Source organism: Nomascus leucogenys, chromosome 9 (assembly GCF_006542625.1).
Source record: "Nomascus leucogenys isolate Asia chromosome 9, Asia_NLE_v1, whole genome shotgun sequence".
NCBI lineage: Eukaryota > Metazoa > Chordata > Mammalia > Primates > Hylobatidae > Nomascus > Nomascus leucogenys.
This window is the reverse complement of record NC_044389.1, coordinates 32,165,246-32,191,221: the sequence shown is the minus strand read 5'-3', so window position 1 is coordinate 32,191,221 and position 25,976 is coordinate 32,165,246. Positions and strand designations below refer to the sequence as shown.

At 39.8% G+C, this 25,976-nt stretch overlaps 1 protein-coding gene and 1 long non-coding RNA gene across 2 annotated transcripts in view; one reads left to right on the top strand and one right to left on the bottom strand.

Moving 5' to 3' along the window:
* The window catches only part of LAMC1 (laminin subunit gamma 1), a 124,081-nt gene extending 109,543 nt beyond the window's left edge, over positions 1–14,538 (top strand). The window contains exons 20-28 of the mRNA XM_003264438.3: positions 278–357; positions 1,351–1,488; positions 2,365–2,509; positions 3,619–3,768; positions 4,002–4,116; positions 5,349–5,548; positions 6,641–6,799; positions 9,353–9,452; positions 11,473–14,538. Of these exons, the coding sequence (XP_003264486.1) occupies positions 278–357; positions 1,351–1,488; positions 2,365–2,509; positions 3,619–3,768; positions 4,002–4,116; positions 5,349–5,548; positions 6,641–6,799; positions 9,353–9,452; positions 11,473–11,729 (1,344 nt within the window). The 3' untranslated portion in view covers positions 11,730–14,538. The remainder of the gene's footprint in view (positions 1–277; positions 358–1,350; positions 1,489–2,364; positions 2,510–3,618; positions 3,769–4,001; positions 4,117–5,348; positions 5,549–6,640; positions 6,800–9,352; positions 9,453–11,472) is intronic.
* LOC115836690 lies at positions 7,375–10,210 on the bottom strand. The gene is made up of 3 exons (XR_004031705.1): positions 10,082–10,210; positions 9,760–9,918; positions 7,375–7,551 (listed from the first exon to the last, which is right to left on the bottom strand). It is a non-coding gene; the product is annotated as an uncharacterized LOC115836690 (long non-coding RNA).
* Positions 14,539–25,976: the final 11,438 nt, after the last annotated feature.

The window sequence follows — 25,976 nt, the reverse complement described above, 5'->3', positions numbered from 1 at the left end:
AATACAAAATTAGCCGGGTGTGGTGGTGCATGCCTGTAATCCCAGCTACTTGGGAGACTGAGGCAGGAGAACCACTTGAACCCAGCAGGCAGAGGTTGCGGTGAACTGAAATTATGCCATTGCACTTCTGCCTGGGCAACAAGAGTGAAACTCCATCTCAAAAAAAAAAGGAAGAGGCATTCTTTTTGCCCTCTAACAAAAATTTAGTTTTGACTCTCGCTTTATTAAATTTAAATAATTCAGTCCTTTGAGAATAAGTGATTTATTTCTTGTGCAGTCAGTCACTCAGCCAGAATCTACAGGGGACCCAAACAATATGACTCTTTTGGCAGAAGAGGCTCGAAAGCTTGCTGAACGGTAACTTCTAGATCCCTGTTTAATGGTTAAGTTGTGGCTTCCGTTATGGTGTGTGTGTGTGTGTGTGTTGTCTTATCCCATAACCCATAAACACTTTCTACATAACCCACTTTTGCATGGTTTGGTCTCTTTTCTAAGATGTTATCAGCTGTGTATACTCTTTTCTTCCTTTTACTTTGACATTAGAATATTCACTTTGAATATTAGAATACAATGGTTTGAAGACAAATTATATTTATATGTCTCAAAACCATAGTATTTTTAGATTTTTAACTTATTTAGACTGTAGTAACTGAATGAAACTAGCAGATTGTTGTTAATAAAGATTAGGCGTGGGATTTGTTTTTAACTAGATAAATGATTTCTTGCTGGCATACACAATTTTATATGTATATTACTCTCAAATAGTTAAATTTAAAAGTGGTTTTTCTGAAGAATTATAAACATTTTCTCTTATAAATGTATACCAATAATTTTTTTTGGAAAATATTCTCATCTCAGTTTTAGAATGCTATTCATAAATTCAGCCCCACTGAAATGATCGCAAAATTCCAAATGAATGAGGTTTTCCAATATTTGTAGAATTCTTGCCCGTGTTAGTATATGTACATATAATAAAGTAGGCCAGGAGCAGTGGCTCGTGCCTGTAATCCCAGCACTTTGGGAGGCCAAGGCGGGTGGATCACCTAAGGTCAGGAGTTCGAGACCAGCCTGGTGAACATGGCGAAACCCATCTCTACTAAAGATACATTAGCTGGGCATGGTGTTGTATGCATGTAATACCAGCTACTCAGGAGACTAAGGTAGGAGAATTGCTTGAACCGGGAGGCAGAGGTTGCAGTAAGCCAAGATCACGCCACTGCACTCCAGCCTGGGTGACAGAGCGAGACTCCATTTCAAAAAATAATAATAATAATAAAGCATTACCTAAATTTTACTTATTTCCCTATCAGATGGTTGTTTCATGGCTTATTTTTTGTTTTATCTGTATAGTCATAAACAGGAAGCTGATGACATTGTTCGAGTGGCAAAGACAGCCAATGATACGTCAACTGAGGCATACAACCTGCTTTTGAGGACACTGGCAGGAGAAAATGAAACAGCATTTGAGATTGAAGAACTTAATAGGAAGTGAGTATAATTTAAAAGTGGTTTACACTCCTTCAGATGTTCTGGTAGGTAACACTAGTTCAATGAAAAATTAAATACTGGTGCATTTAGGACATACATTCATGCAGTAAGATTTCCTTTGTTAATCATGCTTTTGAAATGGCACAGTAAGTAGAGAAGGGCATGTGAAGCCACAGAGATTTGGTTTGATTCAATTACTGTAACTACAGAGAATAGTAACAAGATGAGCCATGATACTTAAAATTCTGCACAAATAAGAGAAAAAATATAATATAATAATATAATATAGTAGAGGAAACATAATTGAACTACAAATCTTTAAAGGGTGTCTGAAATAAGAAAGTATATGGTAAACCATACATTATAGTAAAATTTTTCTTTTTTTTGTTGTTTTTGTGAGATGAAGTCTCACTCTTGTCCCCCAAGCTGAAGTGCAATGGCACGATCTCAGCTCACTGCATCCTCTGCCTCCCAGGTTCAAGCGATTCTCCTACCTCGGCCTCCTGAGTAGCTGGGATTACAGGCGCCTGCCACCACACCCAGCTAATTTTTGTATTTTTAGTAGCGAACGGGGTTTCACTATGTTGGCCAGGCTGGTTTTGAACTCCTGACCTTAGGTGATCTGCTCACCTTAGCCTCCCAAAGTGCTGGGATTACAGGCGTGAGCCACCGTGCCCGGCCAAGCCATACGTTATAAATAGAAATAATAAAAGAAAATGTAAATATGCAAAATGTTGGTATTAAAATGCAAGCATTTTAATGTAACATTTCCTTTGAGGTTTTGGGCATATTATCACATGATCATGTTAATCTGGTTAACATTAAGATGCTAAAAGCAGCTAAGATTGTCATTAAACCACATTATTTGTGTCTTAGGTATGAACAAGCGAAGAACATCTCACAGGATCTGGAAAAACAAGCTGCCCGAGTACATGAGGAGGCCAAAAGGGCCGGTGACAAAGCTGTGGAGATCTATGCCAGCGTGGCTCAGCTGAGCCCTTTGGACTCTGAGACACTAGAGGTATGGGGGCAGCCTGTACGCACAGCCCCACCCCGTCTCTCCCCCAAGTCTATGTGAGAGCTGACTGCTCTGCACCTCCCTCTGTCCTCCCACTGACTCGCTGGTAAAGTTGAGTCTTATTTCACATACGCTAATAGAACTTACCAAGGTAGCCAGATGTGGTGGCTCATGCCTGTAATGCCAACCCCGGGAAGCTGAGGTGAGAGGATTGCTTGAGGCCAGGAGTTCAAGATCAGCCTGGTCAACATAGTGAGACCCCATCTCTTAAAAAAACAAAAACAAAAACTTAACAAGATAAAGAATCCTGTGATTGTAAACACTAAATAGGAAAGACTACTTTAAGGATATGAACAATCACTCCTAAGTCTTTAGTGCAAATCCAAATTATAATAATACATTTGAATAGCTTAAAGCAGAGTACATGTAGACATTTACTCCCAGGCTCTGTCTGGTAGAGACCTAGAGAGGAATAAGAGGGAATGGTTTAATTAAAAGACTATAGCAGGATGTTCTGAGGCAGGTAAAATATTTTGGAATTGGTAGGATTTTATTTCATATCTGTACTCTAATCATGGATCCTCACTCCAAGCTCTGTATAAATGGCATATTTTTTTGCATTAAGCTTGAGATTTACTAAGTTTCACTTCTTATATCTGAGGTGTTGACTTGATTTTTACCATAAAGGTTTAGGTCTCTTTAGACATGTACAGATTGTCTGATTCTATATATTTAGAATTAGAAAATGGGCAGAATTAGTCTATGATGATAAAAATCAGAACAATGGCAGGCACAGTGTTGGAAAGGTGGAGTAGAGATCGGGTGGAAAGGGAGAAAAGGGAGCTTCTTGGGTGATGGAAATCTGTATCTTAATTGGGGTGCTGGTTATGCAGAAATGCATTTGTCAAAACTCATCAAACTATATGTGGATGCTGTGAACTTCAGTGGGTGTAAAGTTTATCTCATTTAAAAAAAAAGTCCATAAAATCTTGATCTGTGCAGTTCTTTTAAAAATATCATTGAGTATTAGGTGTTACAGAGTTCCTAAGCCTACCTTTTCATTAGTTTAAATGTTTTATCCAAAGTGTAGTGATCTTATTTGCTTTTCACAGAACGAAGCAAATAACATAAAGATGGAAGCTGAGAATCTGGAACATCTGATTGACCAGAAATTAAAAGATTATGAGGACCTCAGAGAAGATATGAGAGGGAAGGAACTTGAAGTCAAGAACCTTCTGGAGAAAGGCAAGACTGAACAGCAGGTTGGTTTGATTTGCAGGTCGCTTCATTTCTTGAGGCAACATTTGAACAGTCCAAGTAGGTCTGTGATGACACCCGTACTTGCAGAGACAGCAGACCACAGTGCTGAGAGAGCAGCCTAACATGTGTTATGCTGGCAAGTCTCAGGGTGGCACCTCTGGAGAGCCTTGTCTGTCCAGGAGACAGAAGGGATTTGCTTTGAGGGTTCATCCTCTCATCTGCCATGTGTTTGCAGACCGCAGACCAACTCCTAGCCCGAGCTGATGCTGCCAAGGCCCTCGCTGAAGAAGCTGCAAAGAAGGGACGGGATACCTTACAAGAAGCTAATGACATTCTCAACAACCTGAAAGGTAGAAAAGGCTGAGATAACAGGGGCAAATGCTTCCACCACTACAGTGATTTTTTTTTAAATCGTGACTTTTACCATATTTATTACTTCATCCCCAACTCCCTACTTTTTTTATGCTAAAGTATTTCAAAGGGAAGTCCCAGAGCTCCTGTCATTTTATCCCTGCATACTTCAGTATGGATTTTTTTTTTTTAAAGATGTTTTCTTATTAGGCAAACTCACATAACCAAGATGCCTATTTAGAGGACTTATATAGGTAAATGGAGATTATCTTTCATTTTCTCTGCCAGTGGCATCTGATTCTTTGTTGTTGTTGTTTTTCTTCTTCACCCCAGATAGAAGAGAAATGTGACCAATTCACTGAGCAACTGTGAATTCTTGTCCAATAAAATAGTCATAGGTTCTATAAATAGAGAAGCTTTACAGGATGCTTTACAGGATACTAGTTGAAAGTATGGGCCAGGCATGGTGACCTGTAATCCCAACACTTTGGGAGGAAGGATCACTGGAGGCCAGGAGTTGAAGACCAGTTCCTCACTGGGGAATATAGTGAGACCCCATCTCTATGAAAAAAAATTTTTTTTTAATTAGCCAGGCATGCTGGCACATACCTGTAGTCCTAGCTACTTGAGAGGCTGAGGTGGGAGGATCCCTTGAGCCCAGGAGGTCAAGGCTGCACTAAGCAGTGATTGTGCCACTGCATTCCAGCCAGGGTGACAGAGTGAAACCTTGTCTCTCAAAAAAAAAAAAAAAAAGTAGTAGTTCAAAGTATGGACTCTGGTGTCAGTGGGCCTTGGTTCAAAACCCTGCACCCTGCACCACAGGTCATCTAACTTCTTTAATCCTCAATTTTCTTATAAAAATGATACAGCCTATTTTATGTCAAAGACACAAAGCTCTTAACTCAGTACCCGACACACAGTAAACACTAAATAAATTGCAGCTTTTAGTAATGGTTGAGGTAGTGGTAATGGGATGCTCAGTGCTCTGCATTTTAAAGCACATTGTTCAAGTAAGAATTCTATTTCCAGAAACAGGGAACATTTCTATAACACTAACTGGGAGACCTATTCTGTAGAGATGTGTAATTTCTAAAATTTCAGCCCATGCTGTCTTCCATTTTTTACCCTGACTTCCATTGTTCATAAAACAAAATCCAATTGGAACTCCCTGGAAGGCCCCCTTTTTACTTGTTGGGAGTTTAGCTCAAATGTGTCCTTGAACTCGTTTCAGATTTTGATAGGCGTGTGAACGATAACAAGACGGCCGCAGAGGAGGCGCTAAGGAAGATTCCTGCTATCAACCAGACCATCATCGAAGCCAATGAAAAGACCAGGGAAGCCCAGCAGGCCCTGGGCAATGCTGCGGCGGATGCCACAGAGGCCAAGAACAAGGCCCATGAGGCAGAGAGGATCGCAAGCGCTGTCCAAAAGGTGTGCGTTTCCTCTTCTCCAAGAGTCCCTGCCCATATCTTTCTCTGGTCACCTTCCAGTTTCTTTCCAGACCATCAGAGCCCTTGTAGATTTTTTTCCTGAACTTCAATAAAATTGTCTTAAACCATATTTGTCTTTTTTTTTTTTTTTTCTTTTGACTGGGCATGAGAGTAGGTATCCACATTGATTGAGGAGGGGGAATCAGTAAAAGGGTGCTTTACTCTAAAATTTCTACTATGTCTCAATGTGAGGTCTGGCTTCAGAGGTCTATAGAGCCCATTCCCACAAAAAATCAGACTTTTTCTAAATAAACATTCTTCTTTGACCTAGACAGGTGGTATTTATTTCAATACTATATAGTGTGCCTTATCAATATAACTTTCAAGTCCCCCTTTCAAGCATATCGCCATATGTAAGCCACTCCTAGGAGAGACTTCCCATAGCTGCCATTGCTAGGATTCTTTGTGGTCATCTTCAAGAATAATGTTTTTTAGTCTGGCTTTCTCTTATTTCAAGGTCAATCTGTTTGTTTTATTTAAAAGAGAGATTGGAGCAATTTTAGAATTAAGTATTTAAGAATCAGAGAAACCTCTTAGTTTCCTTAGAACGGTTGGCTTTTGGATTAATTATATTTTATAAAATATTTCAGGATTGTGGTCTTTTTGTACATTATGATGAACTGCCAAGAATGAACTAAGCTAGCTTTGAATTTAAATTTTACCTCAGCGAAAGCATCTAATCAATATGATGTCGTAGAAAGTGTATGCCATTAAATGTTTATCATTTGCTGTCTGTGTGACCCCAACTAAAAATGGCAATAATACAACAGAAGTTTCCAGGATTAAAGAAGAGGATACAAATGAAAGTGCTAGATAAAATACAAACTGTTATTATGTGGGTAGTAATGTCATTTTTTTTACGATTATTTATAACCCAAATTGATAATGTAAGTCATGAGATTGTATAAATCAATATATTATTATTTCTGGATTGTATTTTTAAGACATTTTATAAATTATAAAAGGAGCGGGAGCATACTTGAGAAAAAGGAAAGCTTTTTTTTAAAAAATTGCAATTTGCTTTTGTGCCTAGAATGCCACCAGCACTAAGGCAGAAGCTGAAAGAACTTTTGCAGAAGTTACAGATCTGGATAATGAGGTGAACAATATGTTGAAGCAACTACAAGAAGCAGAAAAAGAGCTAAAGAGAAAACAAGATGACGCTGACCAGGACATGATGATGGCAGGGATGGTAAGAGGTTTTGGTATATTTGCTCATTGGCAGAAAGTGAACAGTGTTTCATAATAAAGATCCCCCACTTGTTGAGAAGAGTCTTTTTTATATTGACTTCTGTTTTTCATCACATTGTCTCGTCAAGAATTGGGTTAGTAGCTTACATAGAAGACAAAGAATTCGGATCTTCTGCCAGGTATTTTTGTTGCAGAATTGTCCTGTCCCAAAGTTACTCAGTTAAAAGTAAAACATTGCTTTACACGTTTGAGGTTTTAGGACATTATAAGTATGTGTTTATATTTTTCACTGGGTAATTCATAAATGTTAATAAAAAAGGAATGCAATGAAGTTAATTCTTATTCTTGTTCTCCCAACACCTTGCTCCTTAGAGACAAAGACAAGTTTCTTGTATATAAGAAATTTTTGAAGGTGGCATTGTCTGCCACCCCACCAAAACATATGAAACTTACATCCAGTTTAATTTTTCACATTTTGTGATAATGTATATGCAAGGTACCATTTATAACAAAATTGACTTGTCAATGGATGGCCCAAGGAAGAACTAAGGTCCGTTTTTCCGTTCTATGCTATATTTTGCTTTGAAAAGACTTTAATGGAGTCACAGTAGGAATATTCTTTTTCCAGTTGGGTGTAGCAATCACGGTAATGACATACACGAACTAGTGGTTACTTGCTCACTTTCAGTGGCAAGGAAGAGGCCGTCATTCACTGCTGCCAGAAAACAGTCCCTCAGTGTGGGTCATTTTCACCTTGGGATGGAAAAAAGAAGTACAAAGCCTGCTAACCTCAGTAAAGACTCTAGGGAAGTGATAAAGGAAACTATCCCTGTGCAAACACCTGATTTTATTATGCTTTTTGCAGGTGGGGGGTGGATGTTGGTTTGGATTGTCCTGATTTTCTCTGTTATGGTGTAGCTCAAGTAAAAATTCCCATAAAAGTGTCTGGGCGCAAGTGGCTCACTCCTGTAATCCCAGCACTTTGGGAGGCTGAGGTGGGCGGATCGCCTCTGGTCAGGAGTTCGAGATCAGCCTGGCCAACATGGTGAAACGCTATCTCTACTAAAAATACAAAAATTAGTTGGGCATGGTGCTGGGCGCCTGTTATCCCAGCTACATAGGAGGCTGAGGCAGGAGAACTGCTTGAACTTGGGAGGTGAAAGTTGTAATGAGCCAAGATCACTCCACCCTGGGCCACAGAGGAAGACTCCGTCTCAAAAAAAAAAAAAAATTCCCATTAAAAAAATAGATGTTTCTCACATATGTTGAGCATATATGGATTTCATTTTTAATATGGTTGTAGAAACATTAGATTTAAAGCATATTGAAAAATAGTATATTCTTTAGGAACTTCAATAAAGGGTTTTGGTTTAGTTCAAAGGGTGAAAGAAGATCTTTAATTATTTTGGTAAATAACTTCTAAGGAAACAAACCATCCCCACATGCAGTATCTCATTTGTATTTCTGTCAATTCTGAAAGGCCGGCATTTGGCCAGTATTATTTGAATCTGTAATGTATTTTTTAACCAGAAGAATGAAGGTTTATAGCTTCATTCTTTTGGAAGAGGAGACTGGAGACCACAGGTTAAATGCAGGGGCAGCGCTCTTGGCCGGCCCTGGCAAGGTCCTTTCTCCCTCCTTTTACACTCGCAGACAAGCTTGTGGATGCTCAATAAGGACAGCTGCCATTTGGACAGAGATTAATCATTTATTTGTGAAGGTTTTTTCTGCCTTGCTTTCTTGTTCTTTTTAAAATCTTCACATTGTTTTGATCCCAAAATGTTTGCGTTGTCCTGACCCAAAACTAGGAAAAACAATTATGTGGTAAGAGGCTCAAAGCCACTTACTTAAATCTCAACTAGATTTATTTGTGAGAACATCTGTTTTCTGATATTTAGACACTTCCTCTTCCATTGCTGTTTCCTATGACTCATGCACAGTTATTTGTTCAGGTTTCATGGAATTTCCCAAGTGTATTTACCTTTGTTTGGTTTTTAAAATGTAAATTGTATTGCCCCAATAAACGAGTATGTGTGTCAGGGGGACTGTGGCTGGGTCATTGCATGTGGAAGGGGAGTTTACAGGAGAGCTTTACTTAACTGAAAATTTTCAAAGAATAGGACATTTCTAATAAGTCTCTAAGAGTGTCCCGAAGGACATGTTTTGGTTCTGAAACATAGTTTCTATAATCATCCTTAAAAAATAACTTGTTTCTGCTTAATAGGCTTTACTATGAATATACCTCCATATATTATTGAGTGAGAATGTGAGAAAAGGAGATAATTTTTGAAATACAAATATAGTGAGTTAGTGAGTGTAGGCATCCTGACTGCCTAGTCATAACTTCAATGAAGTAGAAATACCAACATCCTCAATATGAAGATAAGCAGCAGCCCCACCAAAAAAAAAAAAAAAAAGCAGTGAGAGATTTCAATTTCCTAAATTAGAAAAGGGAAGAAAATCTGGAAATTAGATTTGTTGGGTCATTGGGAAAAAAGATTTAAAGAAGATGAAAACATATAGTCAAGACTCTTTGCTCATTTTTCCCTTACAGGCTTCACAGGCTGCTCAAGAAGCAGAGATCAATGCCAGAAAAGCGAAAAACTCTGTTACTAGCCTCCTCAGCATTATTAATGACCTCTTGGAGCAGCTGGGTACGTAGCCATAGAGTCATTTTTGTCAGTCTCTGAATCTTTTGTACTGTTCTTAGGATCTGATATAGTACAGTTGACTCAAAAGCAGATGATACAGGTTTACATTAATCTCTTTTAAGTCATTAATTAAATCATTAATATTTCCTTTTGCTCTTGCTTATTTTTGAAAGCCTTATAAAATAAATGTTTGTCTTGCATGATAGGGTCTTTAAGAGCAACTTGCTTCTTTACCATACTGATTATTCGTCAGCTTTACAGTGTGACCTGAATCATGACTTTAGGCTGTGTTAATGTGACAAGTACTTACTAGGTGCCTTCTGTGGACCTTGCCCTAAATAGAACATTGTGGTCTGAGGAGTTTCTTTTTATATTTTGAAGATATATTGCCAGCTAGGGTAGCACTTATGGTCCAGTATCATTGTACAACTAAACGGTGATTTTTCTTAACTCATCTTGCTGGCAATATCTTTAAGGGATTTAAAGTAAAGGATTTCAATAGTAGAATAAAAGAACACAGGCTGGGTATGATGGCTCACACTGGTAATCCCAGTACTTTAAGAAGCCACGCAAGGAGGATAGCTTAAGGCCAGGAGTTTGAGACCAGCCTAGGCAACATAGCGAGATCTCACCTTGTCTCTTCAAAATATTTAAAAAATTAGCTGGGTGTGGTGCTACACACCTGTAGTCCTAGCTACTCGGGAGACTGAAGCAGGTGCATCACTTGAGTTTGAGGTGATAATGAGCTGTTATCGTGCCACTGCACTCCACCCTGGGCAACAGAGCGAAACCCTGTCTCAATTTAAAAAACGAAAAAGAACACTTAAAACTGGTCATGACTTTACTGCCTGGAATTCTCTTCATTTGCTAAGTAAGGACAGTCTGATAACGGGAAAGCTTTCATGCCAAAAGAGAGAAAAACCTTGATTTTTCAAGGAAATCTATGCATACGGAAACCTTCTTTTAATCCAGTTTGATAGGGTGATAGGGAGCAGGCTTCATTTTAGGACAGATGCACTTTTGTCACCAGACTCCATTATAAAGTGTCAACACTCTAGCCAGGACTCTTTGTAGCAAGGCATTATATTTTAATTTGCCAGCCTTTAAAGACTGGTGCATTTTGTTTTGGTGGGGGGCTACAGGGGTATTTTTTATCGGTCTCAAATGTCAAGAATAAGTTATGTGTCAACAGATGGATATAAAATGAAGTAAGCTAGAAGAGAAAGCTTTTGTGGAACAGCTAGACTTTTAACATTAGTCTGACTTGAGTTAGTGTCTTTGCTTTGTTGCCTATAGGCTGTGCAAACTTGGGCAAATTATTTAACATCTGAGAATCACTTGATGTAAAATGGTCTTGTGAGACTTTAATCAAGTCAAGTATGCATGAAATGCTGTCTCTTGTGTCTGCTTTTGTTTGTTATGGAAACATTTCATTTCTTTCAAAAGAACCTCTTTTTCTTGCTAAGCTTAAAGTGAAGACTTGCTGAAATTATTTCAGCATTTTATTCCTGGCCATTTTACATAGGAAAGCTCCTAATAGTGTCTAACTCCTGAAAGCAGAAAGTGACCTTCAAAACCAACCCATCTTCCCTGGAATCTCTCTAAGAGCTGAGGGATTAGGATTCTTAGAGATTTGTATATCTTTGATGGCACTAAAATGACATATAGTTTACATGTATACACCTGGAAAAGGTATTAAATGTTATCAGATGGTCCTCAAAGGTCTAGAACATGGTAGCTATGCATTTAGGAAACATTCTGCAAAAACCATTGTCTCAGAAAAAAACGTCCAGCTCTATATTAATTATATGCTCAGACCCATCCCTGCTGGGTTAGGTCAGCATTTGTACTTGGTTTGCGTATTTTATACCATTGTGTGACATCAACAATCTGCAAGTCACATTTGCCGGGCTGCCTGTGCAGAGTAGCAGCTGCTGGGCCTAGAGTCTAGTGCAGGTATTTGTGAAGGGATCATTCTTACTGAATATGTCTGTTCTCTTCTATGTACTTTCTGACCCTCCAGGGCAGCTGGATACAGTGGACCTGAATAAGCTAAACGAGATTGAAGGCACCCTAAACAAAGCCAAAGATGAAATGAAGGTCAGCGATCTTGATAGGAAAGTGTCTGACCTGGAGAATGAAGCCAAGAAGCAGGAGGCTGCCATCATGGACTATAACCGAGATATCGAGGAGATCATGAAGGACATTCGCAATCTGGAGGACATCAGGAAGACCTTACCATCTGGCTGCTTCAATACCCCGTCCATTGAAAAGCCCTAGTGTCTTTAGGGCTGGAAGGCAGCATCCCTCTGACACGGAGGCAGTTGTGAGGCCACAGAGTGCCTTGACACAAAGATTACATTTTTCAGACCCCCACTCCTCTGCTGCTGTCCATCACTGTCCTTTTGAACCAGGAAAAGTCACAAAGTTTAAAGAGAAGCAAATTAAACATCCTGAATCGGGAACAAAGGGTTTTATCTAATAAAGTCTCTCTTCCACTCACGTTGCTACCTTACCCACACTTTCCCTTCTGATTTGCGTGAGGACGTGGCATCCTACGTTACTGTACAGTGGCATAAGCACATCGTGTGAGCCCGTGTATGCTGGGGTAGAGCAAGTAGCCCTCCCCTCTCGTCGATACCAGCAGAACCTCCTCAGTCTCAGTACTCTTGTTTCTATGAAGGAAAAGTTTGGCTACTAACAGTAGCATTGTGATGGCCAGTATATCCAGTCCATGGATAAAGAAAATGCATCTGCATCTCCTGCCCCTCTTCCTTCTAAGCAAAAGGAAATAAATATCCTGTGCCAAAGGTATTAGTCATTTAGAATGTCGGTAGCCATCCATCAGTGCTTTTATCTATTATGAGTGTAGGACACTGAGCCATCCGTGGGTCAGGATGCAGTTATTTATAAAAGTCTCCAGGTGAACATGGCTGAAGAAGATTTTTCTAGTATATTAATAATTGACTAGGAAGATGAACTTTTTTCAGATCTTTGGGCAGCTGATAATTTAAATCTGGATGGGCAGCTTGCACTCACCAATAGACCAAAAGACATCTTTTGATATTCTTATAAATGGAACTTACACAGAAGAAATAGGGATATGATAACCACTAAAGTTTTGTTTTCAAAATCAAACTAATTCTTACAGCTTTTTTATTAGTTAGTCTTGGAACTAGTGTTAAGTATCTGGCAGAGAACAGTTAATCCCTAAGGTCTTGACAAAACAGAAGAAAAACAAGCCTCCTCGTTCGAGTCTTTTCTAGCAAAGGGATAAAACTTAGATGGCAGCTTGTACTATCAGAATCCCGTGTATCCATTTGTTCTTCTGTTGGAGAGAGATGAGACATTTGACCCTTAGCTCCAGTTTTCTTCTGATGTTTCCATCTTCCAGAATCCCTCAAAACACGTTGTTTGCCAAATCCTGGTGGCAAATACTTGCACTCAGTATTTCACACAGCTGCCAATGCTATAGAGTTCCTGCACTTTGTGATTTAAATCCACTCTAAACCTTCCCTCTAAATGTAGAGGGAAGACCCTTACGTGGAGTTTCCTAGTGGGCTTCTCAACTTTTGATCCTCAGCTCTGTGGTTTTAAGACTACAGTGTGATAATTCCCTGCTACCCACCCCCTTCCTCCTACCAACCCACCTTTGAGATTCATATATAGCCTTTAACACTATGCAACTTTGTACTTTGCGTAGCAGGGGCGGGGTGGGGGGAAAGAAACTATTATCTGACACACTGGTGCTATTATTTCAAATTTATATTTTTGTGTGAATGTTTTGTGTTTTGTTTATCATGATTATAGAATAAGGAATTTATGTAAATATACTTGGTCCTATTTCTAGAATGACACTCTGTTCACTTTGCTCAATTTTTCCTCTTCACTGGCACAATGTATCTGAATACCTCCTTCCCTTCCTTCTAGAATTCTTTGGATTGTGCTTCTTCCCCACTACTTTGCTCTCTGCCTTGTGTTTGCAGCATCTCCATTCTCTAAAATTAATGATTGCTTTCCTCCACACCCAGCCACTGTAAAGAGGTAACTTGGGTCCTCTTCCATTGCAGTCCTGATGATCCTAACCTGCAGCACAGTGGTTTTACAATGTTCCAGAGCAGGAACGCCAGGTTGACAAGCTATGGTAGGATTAGGAAAGTTTGCCGAAGAGGATCTTTGACGCCATAGTGGGACTACCCAGGAATGAGGGAGAAAAATGCCCTTTCTGGCAATTGTTGGAGCTGGATAGGTCAGTTTTATAAGGGAGTACATTTTGACTGAGCACTTTTAGGGCATCAGGAACAGTGCTACTGATGGGTAGACTGGGAGGGGTGGTGTAACTTAGTTCTTGATCCCACTTCCTGTTTCCATCTGCTTGGGATATACCAGAGTTTACCACAAGTGTTTTGACCTGATATACTCCTGAGCTTTCACTCTGCTGCTTCTCCCAGACCTCTTCTACTATGGCAGGAGATGTGGCGTGCTCTTGCCAAGCTTTCACATCATCGTTTCCTGGCTAGTTCATTTCATTAAGTGGCTACATCCTAACATACGCATTTGGTCAAGGTTGCAGAAGAGGACTGAAGATTGACTGCCAAGCTAGTTTGGGTGAAGTTCACTCCAGCAAGTCTCAGGCCACAATGGGGTGGTCTGGTTTGGTTTCCTTTTAACTTTCTTTTTATTATTTGCTTTTCGCCTCCACCTGTGTGGTATATTTTTTAAACAGAATTTTATTTTTTAAAATAAAAGGTTCTTTACAAGATGATACCTTGGTTACACTCCTGCAACACAGCCATTATTTTATTGTCTAGCTCCAGTTATCTGTATTTTATGTAATGTAATTGACAGGATGGCTGCTGCAGAATGCTGGTTGACACAGGGATTATTATACTGCTATTTTTCCCTGAATTTTTTTCCTTTGAATTCCAACTGTGGACCTTTTATATGTGCCTTCACTTTAGCTGTTTGCCTTAATCTCTACAGCCTTGCTCTCCAGGGTGGTTAATAAAATGCAACACTTGGCATTTTTTATGTTTTAAGAAAAACAGTATTTTATTTATAATAAAATCTGAATATTTGTAACCCTTTATATTTGGTGTGGCCTGAGTGTGGTACTGGGGACATAAGATGTTTTAAAAGGTATAATGAATGAAAAGCCATGCATAATACCTTCTTTGGGTGACTTATTTTCTTGAGAACAATTCAGTATACATTTTATATATATAATATGCCTCTCTCAAGTTGGGATACTGCAGTGTAGTCTGGAAGTTGGTGAACTTTTTCTATAAAGAGTTAGATAGTAAATGTTTTAGGCTTTGCAGGCCATGCGCCTATGGGCTGTAGTTTACTGGAACCCCAGTGTAGCCTCAATACTCAATAACAACTGACAGCCAGGCACAGTGGCTCACGCCTGTAATCCCAACACTTTAGGAGGCCAAGGTGGGCTGATCACTTAAGGTTAGGAGCTCGAGACCAGCCTGACCAACATGGTAAAACCCGGTCTCTACTAAAAATACAAAAATTAACTGAGCATGGTGGTGCATACCTATAATCCCAGCTACTCAGGAGGCTCAGGCAGGAGAATAGCTTGAACTCGGGAGGTGGAGTGCAGTGAGCTGAGATCGTGCCACCTGCACTCCAGCTGAGGCAACAAAGCATGACTGTCTCAAAAAAAAAAAAACTATTAGATTTGTTGGACATCCTAAATTAGCAGATGTATGTTAAAAGTTGTCTTTCTGTCTCTCAATACACACATGTGTAGCTTAAGGTAGTTTCTTTAGATGATGAGAAACTCTTAAACCTATGATTTAATAAAAAGTAAGTAATGTGCTGCACTAATAGGCTAGAATCGGGTAATTTTACTAGAATTTACCTCACTCTTTCTGGAGGGAGGACCCAACTGAAGTGACCTGAGACCAGATGAGGCCTTTGGAAGCTACAGAGATAGCAGGAAGGCTTTGGGCCTGCAAAGGCCTTCCTTTTACTCTTTGATGCCCTGTTTGTTGCCCTGGGTCTCCGTGGATTCCATGCCACCTTCCCAATCTTAGGAATTGTTATAGCTATGATAACCTGTAAAGAAGAACCTGAGCTACTCTCATTAGACGTCCTTGGAGAAAGCTTTAGAGGGCACTAATTACTAGTATTATTACAGCTTTTTTACATGCCCTGTTTTTAACCTTTATTGAGGACCGTTTCCCCTCATTTGTAGGACTAATTCAGATGCAGCTATGTCTCCTTTATCATTACTGTCAGAGTGATGAGTGAGATTTTAAAATTTTGCTCCTATTCCATCAGTCACTTTCAGGACACCGGTTTCTCAAAAGTTGCTACTAGCATAAACTGATTCAGAATATCCCCAGAGGTTTACTCCATAAATAAATAAACGTCCTAGCCCCTTAATACACCTGAACTCATCAGCTCCGCTTCCATTAAGCTCAAAATGGAATGCCTGAAGAAGATCCCAGGCACCCAGGAAGGTGAGGAGGTGGGAAAGCAGGTGGATTCATTCATAAGGTAAGGAAGGACAGGCCCGAGGAAAGATCAGATCTCTCCAGGCACATAGATTATGAAAACAGAAACAAGAGAATTATAAATGGCAGATAATTTTGTCCACACTAAGCAGGTTTAAATGAATAATAATAGGTAGAGTAAAAAATACGAAGCTTTTTAGGAAGTTATCTGTCCAAGACTCCGCTAGGGAGCTATGATCAACTATAGTCCCTTGTATTTGTATTGAGTCTCCTAGAATGACTGTATTTGTTCTACATTAGTGAATGAATTCTAAATAATAGAAGTCAAATGCATACTTAAGAGAATTATTTTTCTTTAAATCCAATGAAAAGCCAAAAGCCCCGACTAGGAATTCAAATATTAGAAACATCAACATTTCAAAAGTTATGACACCTCCGTGTCCTTGCCTTAACTCCTCTCTCTGCCTTGAATGTCCTTTCTTTCCTCTGCCCAGTACAGTAAAGCCTAAGGTCAAGGTATCACCTCCTGTGTTGGAATTGGCCAGTCCTTCTTGTGTCCACCACTTCTCCCACCTTTGCTCTGTCTTCTAGAATGGCCCTTGGACACATCTTTATAGTTAGGTGCCACTAATCTTTCCCTCCCACTTTGCTCCCACCCCCAAAGGTCAGGGTCTGTGTTATTCATGTTATCCTTGGGGCTAGGAGACATACACTAGGCACTCAGGTTGTATGATAGTGAAAAGGTAGCCTTTCTCCACCTATGCTCCCATACCTGTTACTTTTTTCCTACTGTGCACAGTCAGGGAGTCTTATGGCAGTTTGTTCATGCACTGTCTCAACTAACAGCGTTCTGCTCTCTCAACATTCCCACCTAAGTATGGATTGGTCTCTTGTTTGCAAGAAGATAAGCGAAGCCACAGTCTTGCATTATATGGCACAGCACACACCACATACACTGCCATGTGGTCAGCAACTGGCTAGTGCAATCTGGTCTGCAAGGCCCTTGCCCTGTCTCCCAGCCTCAGACCCACCATTCGCAATGCAGGTTTTCCACACAGTTCCTCCTGCAGCCCAGCATTAATTTCCTTTTTCTCTAATTCCTGGAAATGATCCTAGTAAATTTCAATCAACCAATTAATTTGGTGTTTTATCTTGTTTGCATGTGCACTTTAGCAAGCCTTGTAATTAATACTGGCCATAAAGTTATTATTTATGATTAACTCAGTATAGTTTATTTCTACAAAAAGTCAAGCATCAGGCCCTTAATCAAGAATGTGACATTCTATTACACTATTGTCCCCATGAGTAAGTCCAACTCAATTTAAGTGATTCTCCATGAAACATGCCTGGTTTGAAGACAACCCTTCCATCTTCCCATCATTCTTTTCACCTTGGCTACTAACAAAAAAGAAAATCACTTGAACTTCAGACCAATGCTTTTCAGGCCCATCCCATGGTATCTGCCCTAATACAGAGATCCTTTGTCATTTAGTAACTAAATGCAGCCATCAAATTTTGTCCATGTTAATTTGGTTAATGTTAAGAATTTCTAATGCAATTCCTTTCTGAATATCCAGTGCCTTCTAGGACATTCTGTCCTAATTTTCCTTACACTTTTCTGTTAATCCCCGCCACTTTTTCCACAGATATTTCTTTCCTCCTGACCATGGTCTCTCTATGGGGGGTTACTGCAGAGTAAGCACAAATCAGCCATGAGCAGAAATGTCTGGGAGATGTGCTGTCCTAGTGTGGATTGTAAGTTCCTGGGTTGCTGAGCCAGCGTCCAAAATAAAGGCTCAGGAGGCACAGCTATGATTTCAATGATTATATGTTCAGCGTGGTCAGAGAGGTTTGTGTTACAACTTGCTGATCCTTCGTGGCTCAGACAGTCTGCTCTTGGAGCTGTCTCACTTGGGCTGGCACAGGAGATCAGACCTGGCCGGAGAGAGTTTTGCCTCGTTGATTTCAGATAGGCTGCCCTCTAAATTTCTGAAGGACTTAGGAAAGATTGGCATTATCAAGATAGCTTGTATGTTTTAAGGCACCTTCGTGATTATTTTCTTTCATTTCTCCCTCCTTTGAAGAGTCTTCATTTGGCCAAGGGGGAAATTCAAAGCATGGTTTGCTGTTCTACCACCCTTACCACTGTTTTAGCACATTGCCTTATTCTCTCTCATGATTTGGATCCATTTTCCTTTTATGAAGGAAATATACTTGTATTTTATTATAAGCTGCCTCAAATCTCTTTTTTGGAGAGAGCAAGGCAGGATTTAAATATATCAGCAACTTACCCAATATTAAGGAACCACTTAGTGGCAAAATTATTACGTGGAACCTGATTGTCCTCAAGCAGCCCGGGCCACACACACCATACAGCTCACGCTCCTCTCCTCCTCACACACCACACAGCCCACACCCCTCTCCTCCTCACACACCACACAGCCCACACCCCTCTCCTGCTCACACACCACACAGCCCACACCCCTCTCCTCCTCACACACCACACAGCTCACACCCCTCTCCCGCTGCCCTTGTTTCTCCCTCTCTTTCCCTTTCCCTACTTAGGCTCAAGGATAAGGCACATAAGGCTAGTTCACCTAGATAATTTTGCTTAATAAGGGAATTCACCTAGATTTTAACCCTCTTTGGAATATTTTTACACCATTTTCATTTCCCTATTCTTTTTGCTTTTTAATAACTTTACTCAGTTTTTATAATTTTCTTCTTTCAAATAAGTCCCATTGTCACAACATTTTATAAATGATGAGATTGTTTTGTATTTTTATGAAAGACTGTTTTTCTCTTTTCTACTTTTTAAACCCTTTTATTTTGAAATAATTTTAGATTTGCAGAAGATTTACAAAGGTAGTACAGACAGTTCCCATATACCCTTCACCCAGCCTCCCCCAACATTAGCATCTGACATAACTATGGTACATTTATTAAAACTAAGAAATTAAATTGATACAGTACTATTAATTAAAGTACAGTCTTTTGCCTACTTTTAAACATCTTTTTTTCTAAGGCTCCATTTTTAAAGTAATACTGGATTTTATAACAGAAAATCAGAATATTTGACATTAATACCCAAGTTATGGGGCAACAGGAATTTGAAGTCCAAAATAATTGATTTTACTTTTATATTATGCTCAAGACTTCCCAATGTATAATATATTCATAGTTAATTTTAGATAATGACATTAAACAACTTAATAAAATAACCTTCAAGTTTTAGAAAGAGATATTAAAATATCCATCTGAATAAACATGGCATTTGCAATATGTCACAAATTTAAGTATTTATTAGATATAGGAAATTTACTTAGAAGGATTTGTTTTTAAATTTTTTGTATTAAGACATAATTTCAGACTTATGAAAAAGTTGCAAGAGTAGTACAAAAAATTCCCATTTTTTTTTTTACCCAGATGCCCCCAGTGTTTTCATGTCTTTTGTAGGGACATGGATGAAGCTGGAAACCATCATTCTCAGCAAACTATTGCAAGGACAAAAAACCAAACACCGCATGTTCTCACTCATAGGTGAGAATTGAACAATGAGAACACATGGACACAGGAAGGGGAACATCACACACCAGGGTCTGTTGTGGGGCAGGGGGAGGGGGGAGGGATAGCATTAGGAGATATACCTAATGTGGATGACGGGTTAATGGGTGCAGAACACCAACATGGCACATGTATACATATGTAACAAACCTGCACGTTGTGCACATGTACCCTAGAACTTAAAGTATAATAAAAAAATATATATATATATATATAAATTTTACTACTATTGCTTTATCCTTTCTCTCTCTGGCTCCCACAAACGAGAGGGAGAGAAAACTGTTTTAAGTTGCAGAGGTGATGCCCCTTTACCCATCATAATTCAATGTGTATCCCTTAAAGACAGAGAACTTTCTTACATAATTATAGTATAATTGTTAAAATCAAGAAATTAACATTGATACAATATTTTTAATCTACAGTCATTATTCAGATTTTACTATATGTGGTAGACAGAATAATGCCCCCCGCAAAGATGTTCACTTCTCAGTTCCTAGAATTTGTGAGTGCATTAGGTTACTGATGTAATTAAATTGTAAATCAGCTGACCTTAAAATAGAGAGATTATCTTGGACTATCTGGGTGGGCCCAATGTAATCAAAAGGCTCTTCTAATAAGAAGAGGAAGACAGAAGCCGAGCGAGGTGGCTCACTCCTGTAATCCCAGCACTTTGAGAGGCTGAGGTGGGTGGATCACCTGAGGTTAGGAGTTTGAGACCAGCCTGGCCAACATGGAGAAACCCTATCTCTACTAAAAATACAAAAATCATCCAGGCGTAGTGGTGTGTGCCTGCAGTCCCAGCTACTCGGAAGTCTGAGACAGGAGAATTGCTTGAACCTGGGAGGCTGAGAGCAGTAAGCCGAGATCATGCCACTGCATGCCAGCCTGCACGACAGAGCAAGACTCCATCTCAAAAGAAAAAAAAAGAAGAGGAAGACAGAAAAGGACATCAGAGTGATACAATGTAAGAAAGACTCCACACCATTGCTGATTTGAAGGAGGAGGAAGGGGGCATGAGCCAAGGAATGTGTGGCAGCCTCTAGGAGCTGGGAAGGGCAAGGGAATGGGTCTTCCCCAGAGCCTCGACAAAGAATGCAGCTCTGATGACACCACGATTTTAGCGCAGAGATCCCCATCTGACTTTTAACCCATAGAACCATAAAATAATAAATTTGTGTTCTTTTTTTTTTTTTTGAGATGGAGTTTCACTCTTGTTGCCCAGGCTGGAGTGCAATGGTGTGATCTCAGCTCACAGCAACCTCTGCCTCTCGAGTTCAAGCGATTCTCCTGCCTCAGCTTCCCAAGTAGCTGGGATTACAGGTGCATACCACCATGCCCGGCTAGTTTTTGTATTTTTAGTACAGACGGGGTTTCGCCATGTTGGCCAGGCTGGTCTCGAACTCCTGATCTCAGGTGATCCACCCGCCTTGGCCCCACACAGTGCTGGGATTACAGGCGTGAGCTACCACGCCTGGCCCTTTGTGTTCTTTTAAGCCACTAAGTTTTAGGTAATTTGTTATGACTGCCGTAGAAAACTAATACACCATTTGCCTTGATAATATATTTTACAGCAAAAGAAGATCCAAGATCATGTGTTGTGTTCAGCTGTCTTGTCTCCTTTGTTTCTTTTAGCTCCTGATCTTTCTTTGCATTTCATGACATTGACATTTTTTTAGAATGAGGGTAGTTATTTTGAAGAATGAGCCTCGATTTGCTTTGTCTGATGTTTTCTCTTGATTAGATTCAGGTTATAAGCTTTTGGCAGGGAGATCACAGAAGTGATGCTGAGTTCTTTTTAATAATACATCGAATCAGGAGGCACATAAGTCATTACTGGCAATGTTAACTTTGTGATTTGATTAGGGTCGTGTCTTCCAGGTCTCCGTTGTAAAGTTACTCTGTTACCTTTTGTAATAAATGTGTATTTTATGAGAAGATATTCTGAGACTATATAAATATCCTGTTATTCCCCACATTTTTGTCCACCAGTTTTCGTATCCAGTGATGATGGCTACTAAATGGAGATTTTCAAATATATATATATATTTTGTTGTTTTGTTTTGTTTTGTTTTGTTTTTGAGACGGAGTCTCGCTCTGTCGCCCAGGCTGAAGTGCAGTGGCATGATCTGGGCTCACTGCAACCTCCGCCTCCCGGTTTCAAGCAATTCTCTGCTTCAGCCTCCCAAGTAGCTGGGATTACAGGCGCCCACCCCCAAGCCCGGCTAATTTTTGTATTTTCAGTAGAGACGGGGTTTCGCCATCTTGGCCAGGCTGGTCTTGAACTCCTGACCTTGTGATCCACCCGCCTCGGCCCCACAAAGTGCTGGGATTACAAGCATGAGCCACCATGCCCAGCCTATATGGCATATATTAATTGGCATTATGCTGGAGGTAGAGCTTTTGCGTCTCCCTTATTTATTTACTTACATATTTATATTATTTTAGATTCATGGGGTCTTATTTTATTTAATGGGGTACAATATATTGTTCTTGATTTTTATTTTGATTCCTAATTGTCCCGTATTTGACCAGTGGGAGCACTTTTTGTTTTTAATTGATACATAATAATTGTACATTATTTGTGGGGTACAGAGGGAAGTTTCGATACATGTGTACAATGTATGATGGTCAAATCATGGTCTTCAGCATATTCATCACCTCAAACATTCATCATTTCTTTGTGGTGAGAACATTCAGCCCCCTCTTTTCTAGTTATTTAGATATTTAGAAATATACACTATAATATTATTTACTAGAGTCACCCTATTGTGCTATAGAACATCAGAACTTACTCTCATCTAACTGTAATTTTGTACTCTTAACCAATCTCTCCCCAACTGCTCCTCTTCTCTCCTCTCCTCAGATTCTGGTAACCAGAATTCTACTCTATACTTCTGTGAGATTATCTTTTTTAGATTCCACAAATGAGTGAGATTATGCTGTATTTGTCTTTCTTTACCTGGCTTATTTCACTTAACACAGTGTCCTCCAGCTTCATCCATGTTGCCAAAAACGACAAGATTTCATTATTTTTATGGCTGAGTAGTATTCCATTGTGTATATACTGTATACCACATTTTATTTATCATTTCATTCATTGCTAGATACTTTGGTTAATTCCATATCTTGGCTATTGTGAATAGTGCTGCAATAAACATGGGAGTACAGATTTGTCTTTGAAATACTGATTTTATTTCCTTAAAGTATAGCCCCAGGAGTGAGGTTGCTGGATTATGTGGTAGTTCTATTTTCAGCTTTTGAGGAAACTCCATGCTGTTTTCCATAATGGCTGTACCAATTTACATTCCTGCCAGCAGTGTGTAAGGATTCCTTTTTTCCACATCCGCAACATCATTTGTTATGTTTTTGCCGTTTTGATAATTGCCATTCTAATTGGGGTGAAGTGATATCTCACTGTGGTTTTGGCTTGCATTTCCTTGATGATTAGTGAGTAGTGCATGTTTTATGTACTTGTTGGTCATTTGTATGTCTTCTTTTGAGAAATGTCTACTCAAGTCCTTTGCCATTATAAATTTTGGATTACAGTCGATCCTTGAACAATATGGGTTTGCACTGGAAACATCAGAAAATACTTTGGAGGTATGTGGCAGTTTGAAAAAGCTCACAGATTAACTGCATAGTCTAGAAATATTTTTAAAATAAGAAAAAGTTAAGTATGTCATGAATGCACAAGATATATGTAGATACTAATCTATTTTATCATTTACTATCATAAGATATACACAAATCTGTTATAAAAAGTTAAGGCCAGGTGCAGTGGCTCACACCTGTAATCCCAGCACTTTGGGAGGCCAAGGAATGAGGATCACCTGAGGTCAGGAGTTCAAGACCAGCCTGGCCAAAATGATAAAATCCCGTTTCTACTAAAAATACAAACAAAATTAGCCGGGCGTGGTGGTGCATGCCTGTAATCCCAGCTGCTCGGGAGGCTGAGGCAGGAGAATCCCTTGGACCCAGGAGGCAGGGGTTGCAGTGAGCCAAGATCATACCACTGCACTCCAGCCTGGACAACAAGAGCGAAAACTCCGTCTCAAAGAAAAAGAAAAAAAAAAAAAAAGTTGGCCGGGCGTGGTGGCTCACGCCTGTAATCCCAGCACTTTGGGAGGCCAAGGCAGGTGGATCATGAGGTCAGGAGTTCAAGACCAGCCTGGCCAAGATGGTGAAACCCCGTTTCTACTAAAAGTACAAAAATTAATGGGTGCAGTGGCAGGCACCTATAATCCCAGCTACTCGGGAGGCTGAGGGAGGAGAATTGCTTGAACCCAGAGGTTGTAAGTTGAGGTGAGCAGAGATTGCACCACTGCACTCTAGCCTAGGGGACAGAGTGAGACTCCGTCTCAAACAAAAACAAAAATAAGTTAAAATTTATTACGATTTACACGCACAAACACAGGCTGTATGTGGTGCCATTTACAGTCAAGAGAAGCATAAACAAACATAGAGATGCAGTATTAAATCATAACTGCATAAAATTTACTGCAGTACATACTGTACTACTGTAATAATTTTATAGCCACCTCCTGTTGCTCTTGCTGTGAGCACAAGTGTTGTGAGTGTCTGCTTAAAACACCCTATGACACTAATCATCTCCACATGAGCTGTTCATCTCTTCAGTAAATTGTGTATCACAGAAAAAAGTGATCTCTTGCAGTTCCCACATCTTTGTCATCATGTTTAGTGTAATACCATAAACCTTGAATAATGCCCATATGAACTGCCACTAGTGATACTGGAAGTGCTCCCAAGAAGCAAAGAAAAGTCACGATGTTACAAGAGAAAGTTGAATTGCTTGACATGTACTGTAGATCGAGGTCTGCAGCTGTAGTTGCTACCATTTCAGACAGACGATTCATGTTATAAACAGATTATGTAAATTTATGGTATTGATAAATACAGTATAGTATTATAAATGTGCTTTTTATTCCTTAGGATTTTCTTAATAATGTTTTATTTTCTCTGTTGTAATCATAGAGGATATGTAACATACAAAATGTGTTAATTCACTGTTTATGTTATCATCCAGGATTTCAGTCAATAGTGGGCTATTAGTAGTTAAGTTTGGAGGGAGTCAAAAGTTAAATGCAAATTTTTGACTGCATGGGGGTCAGCGCCCCTAACTCCTGCATTGTTTAAGGGTCAGCCATATTTGCTTTTTTGGTATTGAGTTGTTTGAGTTCCTTGTAATTTCTGGATATTAACCCCTTGTCAGATGCATATTTTTCGAAGTTTTCCTCCCATTCTGTAGGTTGTCTCTTCACTCTGCTAATTATTTCCTTTTGCTGGGAGTATCTTTTTTTTTTTTTTTCTTTTTGAGACAGTCTCGCTTTGTCGCCCAGGCTGGAGGGCAGTGGCGCGATCTCAGCTCACTGCAAGCTCCGCCTGCTGGGAGTATCTTTAGATTGGCTCCTGTGATCCTCTGATACCTCCCCGTCATTCTTTGAGTGTTGTTTTACTTTTGGCATATCAAGCTGGAGTGCAGTGGCGCAATCTCGGCTCACTGCAAGCTCCGCCTCCTGGGTTCACGCTATTCTCCTGCCTCAGCCTCTCCAAGTAGCTGGGACTACAGGCGCCCGCCACCACGCCCGGCTAATTTTTTTGTATTTTTAGTAGAGACAGGGTTTCACCGTGGTCTCGATCTCCTGACCTCGTGATCCGCCCGCCTCGGCCTCCCAAAGTGCTGGGATTACAAGCGTGAGCCACCGCGCCCAGCCTCAATCTAATCTTGTACCTCCTTGCCTTAGTCCTGGAATCAGCTATTTCGACAAGAAGCAAACATAGGTTTCTTTAATTCTCAAAATGCCATTGACCAAGAGCAACAAAAATAACAAAAAATAGGTTACTCAAATGGATGTAAAACTCTCAAAAGTGATGCTGAAATGTTAAGGAAATAGCTTATTAGACTAATTGGCTTTAGGGGACATGGCCTTTTCCCTCCCTATAGATGATTGCTTTTTAAAAATGCATTATCAACAAATACTTTTGGAACACCTTTGGCTCTTGTAGCCTACCCTACTGGTACCTATGGGTTTTACACTGTGACAAAGGCAATTTTTTTTCTCTTTCATGAAACTTAAGAAGAGAAGGCAGCAAAAAATAAAACATAAAAAACAGTAGAGTAGTCACCCCCTTATCCACAAGGGATATGTTCCAAGACCCACAGTGGATGCCTGAAACCACAGATAGTACCAAACCCTATTATATACTATATTTGCAATCTGCTGAGATGGTTACTTCATGACAAAGGGGCAGGGTAGCATATATGGTGTGGGTATACTAGACGAGGGGATGATGCATGTACTGGGTGGGACGAAGCAGGATGGCACAAGATTTTATCACGCTACTCAGAAAAACACACAACTTAAAATGAATGATACTTCTGGAATTTTCCATGTAATGTTTTTGTAGCATGATTGTCTGCAGGTTAACTGAAATCACAGAAAGCAAACCCATGGATAAGTGGAGACTACTATAT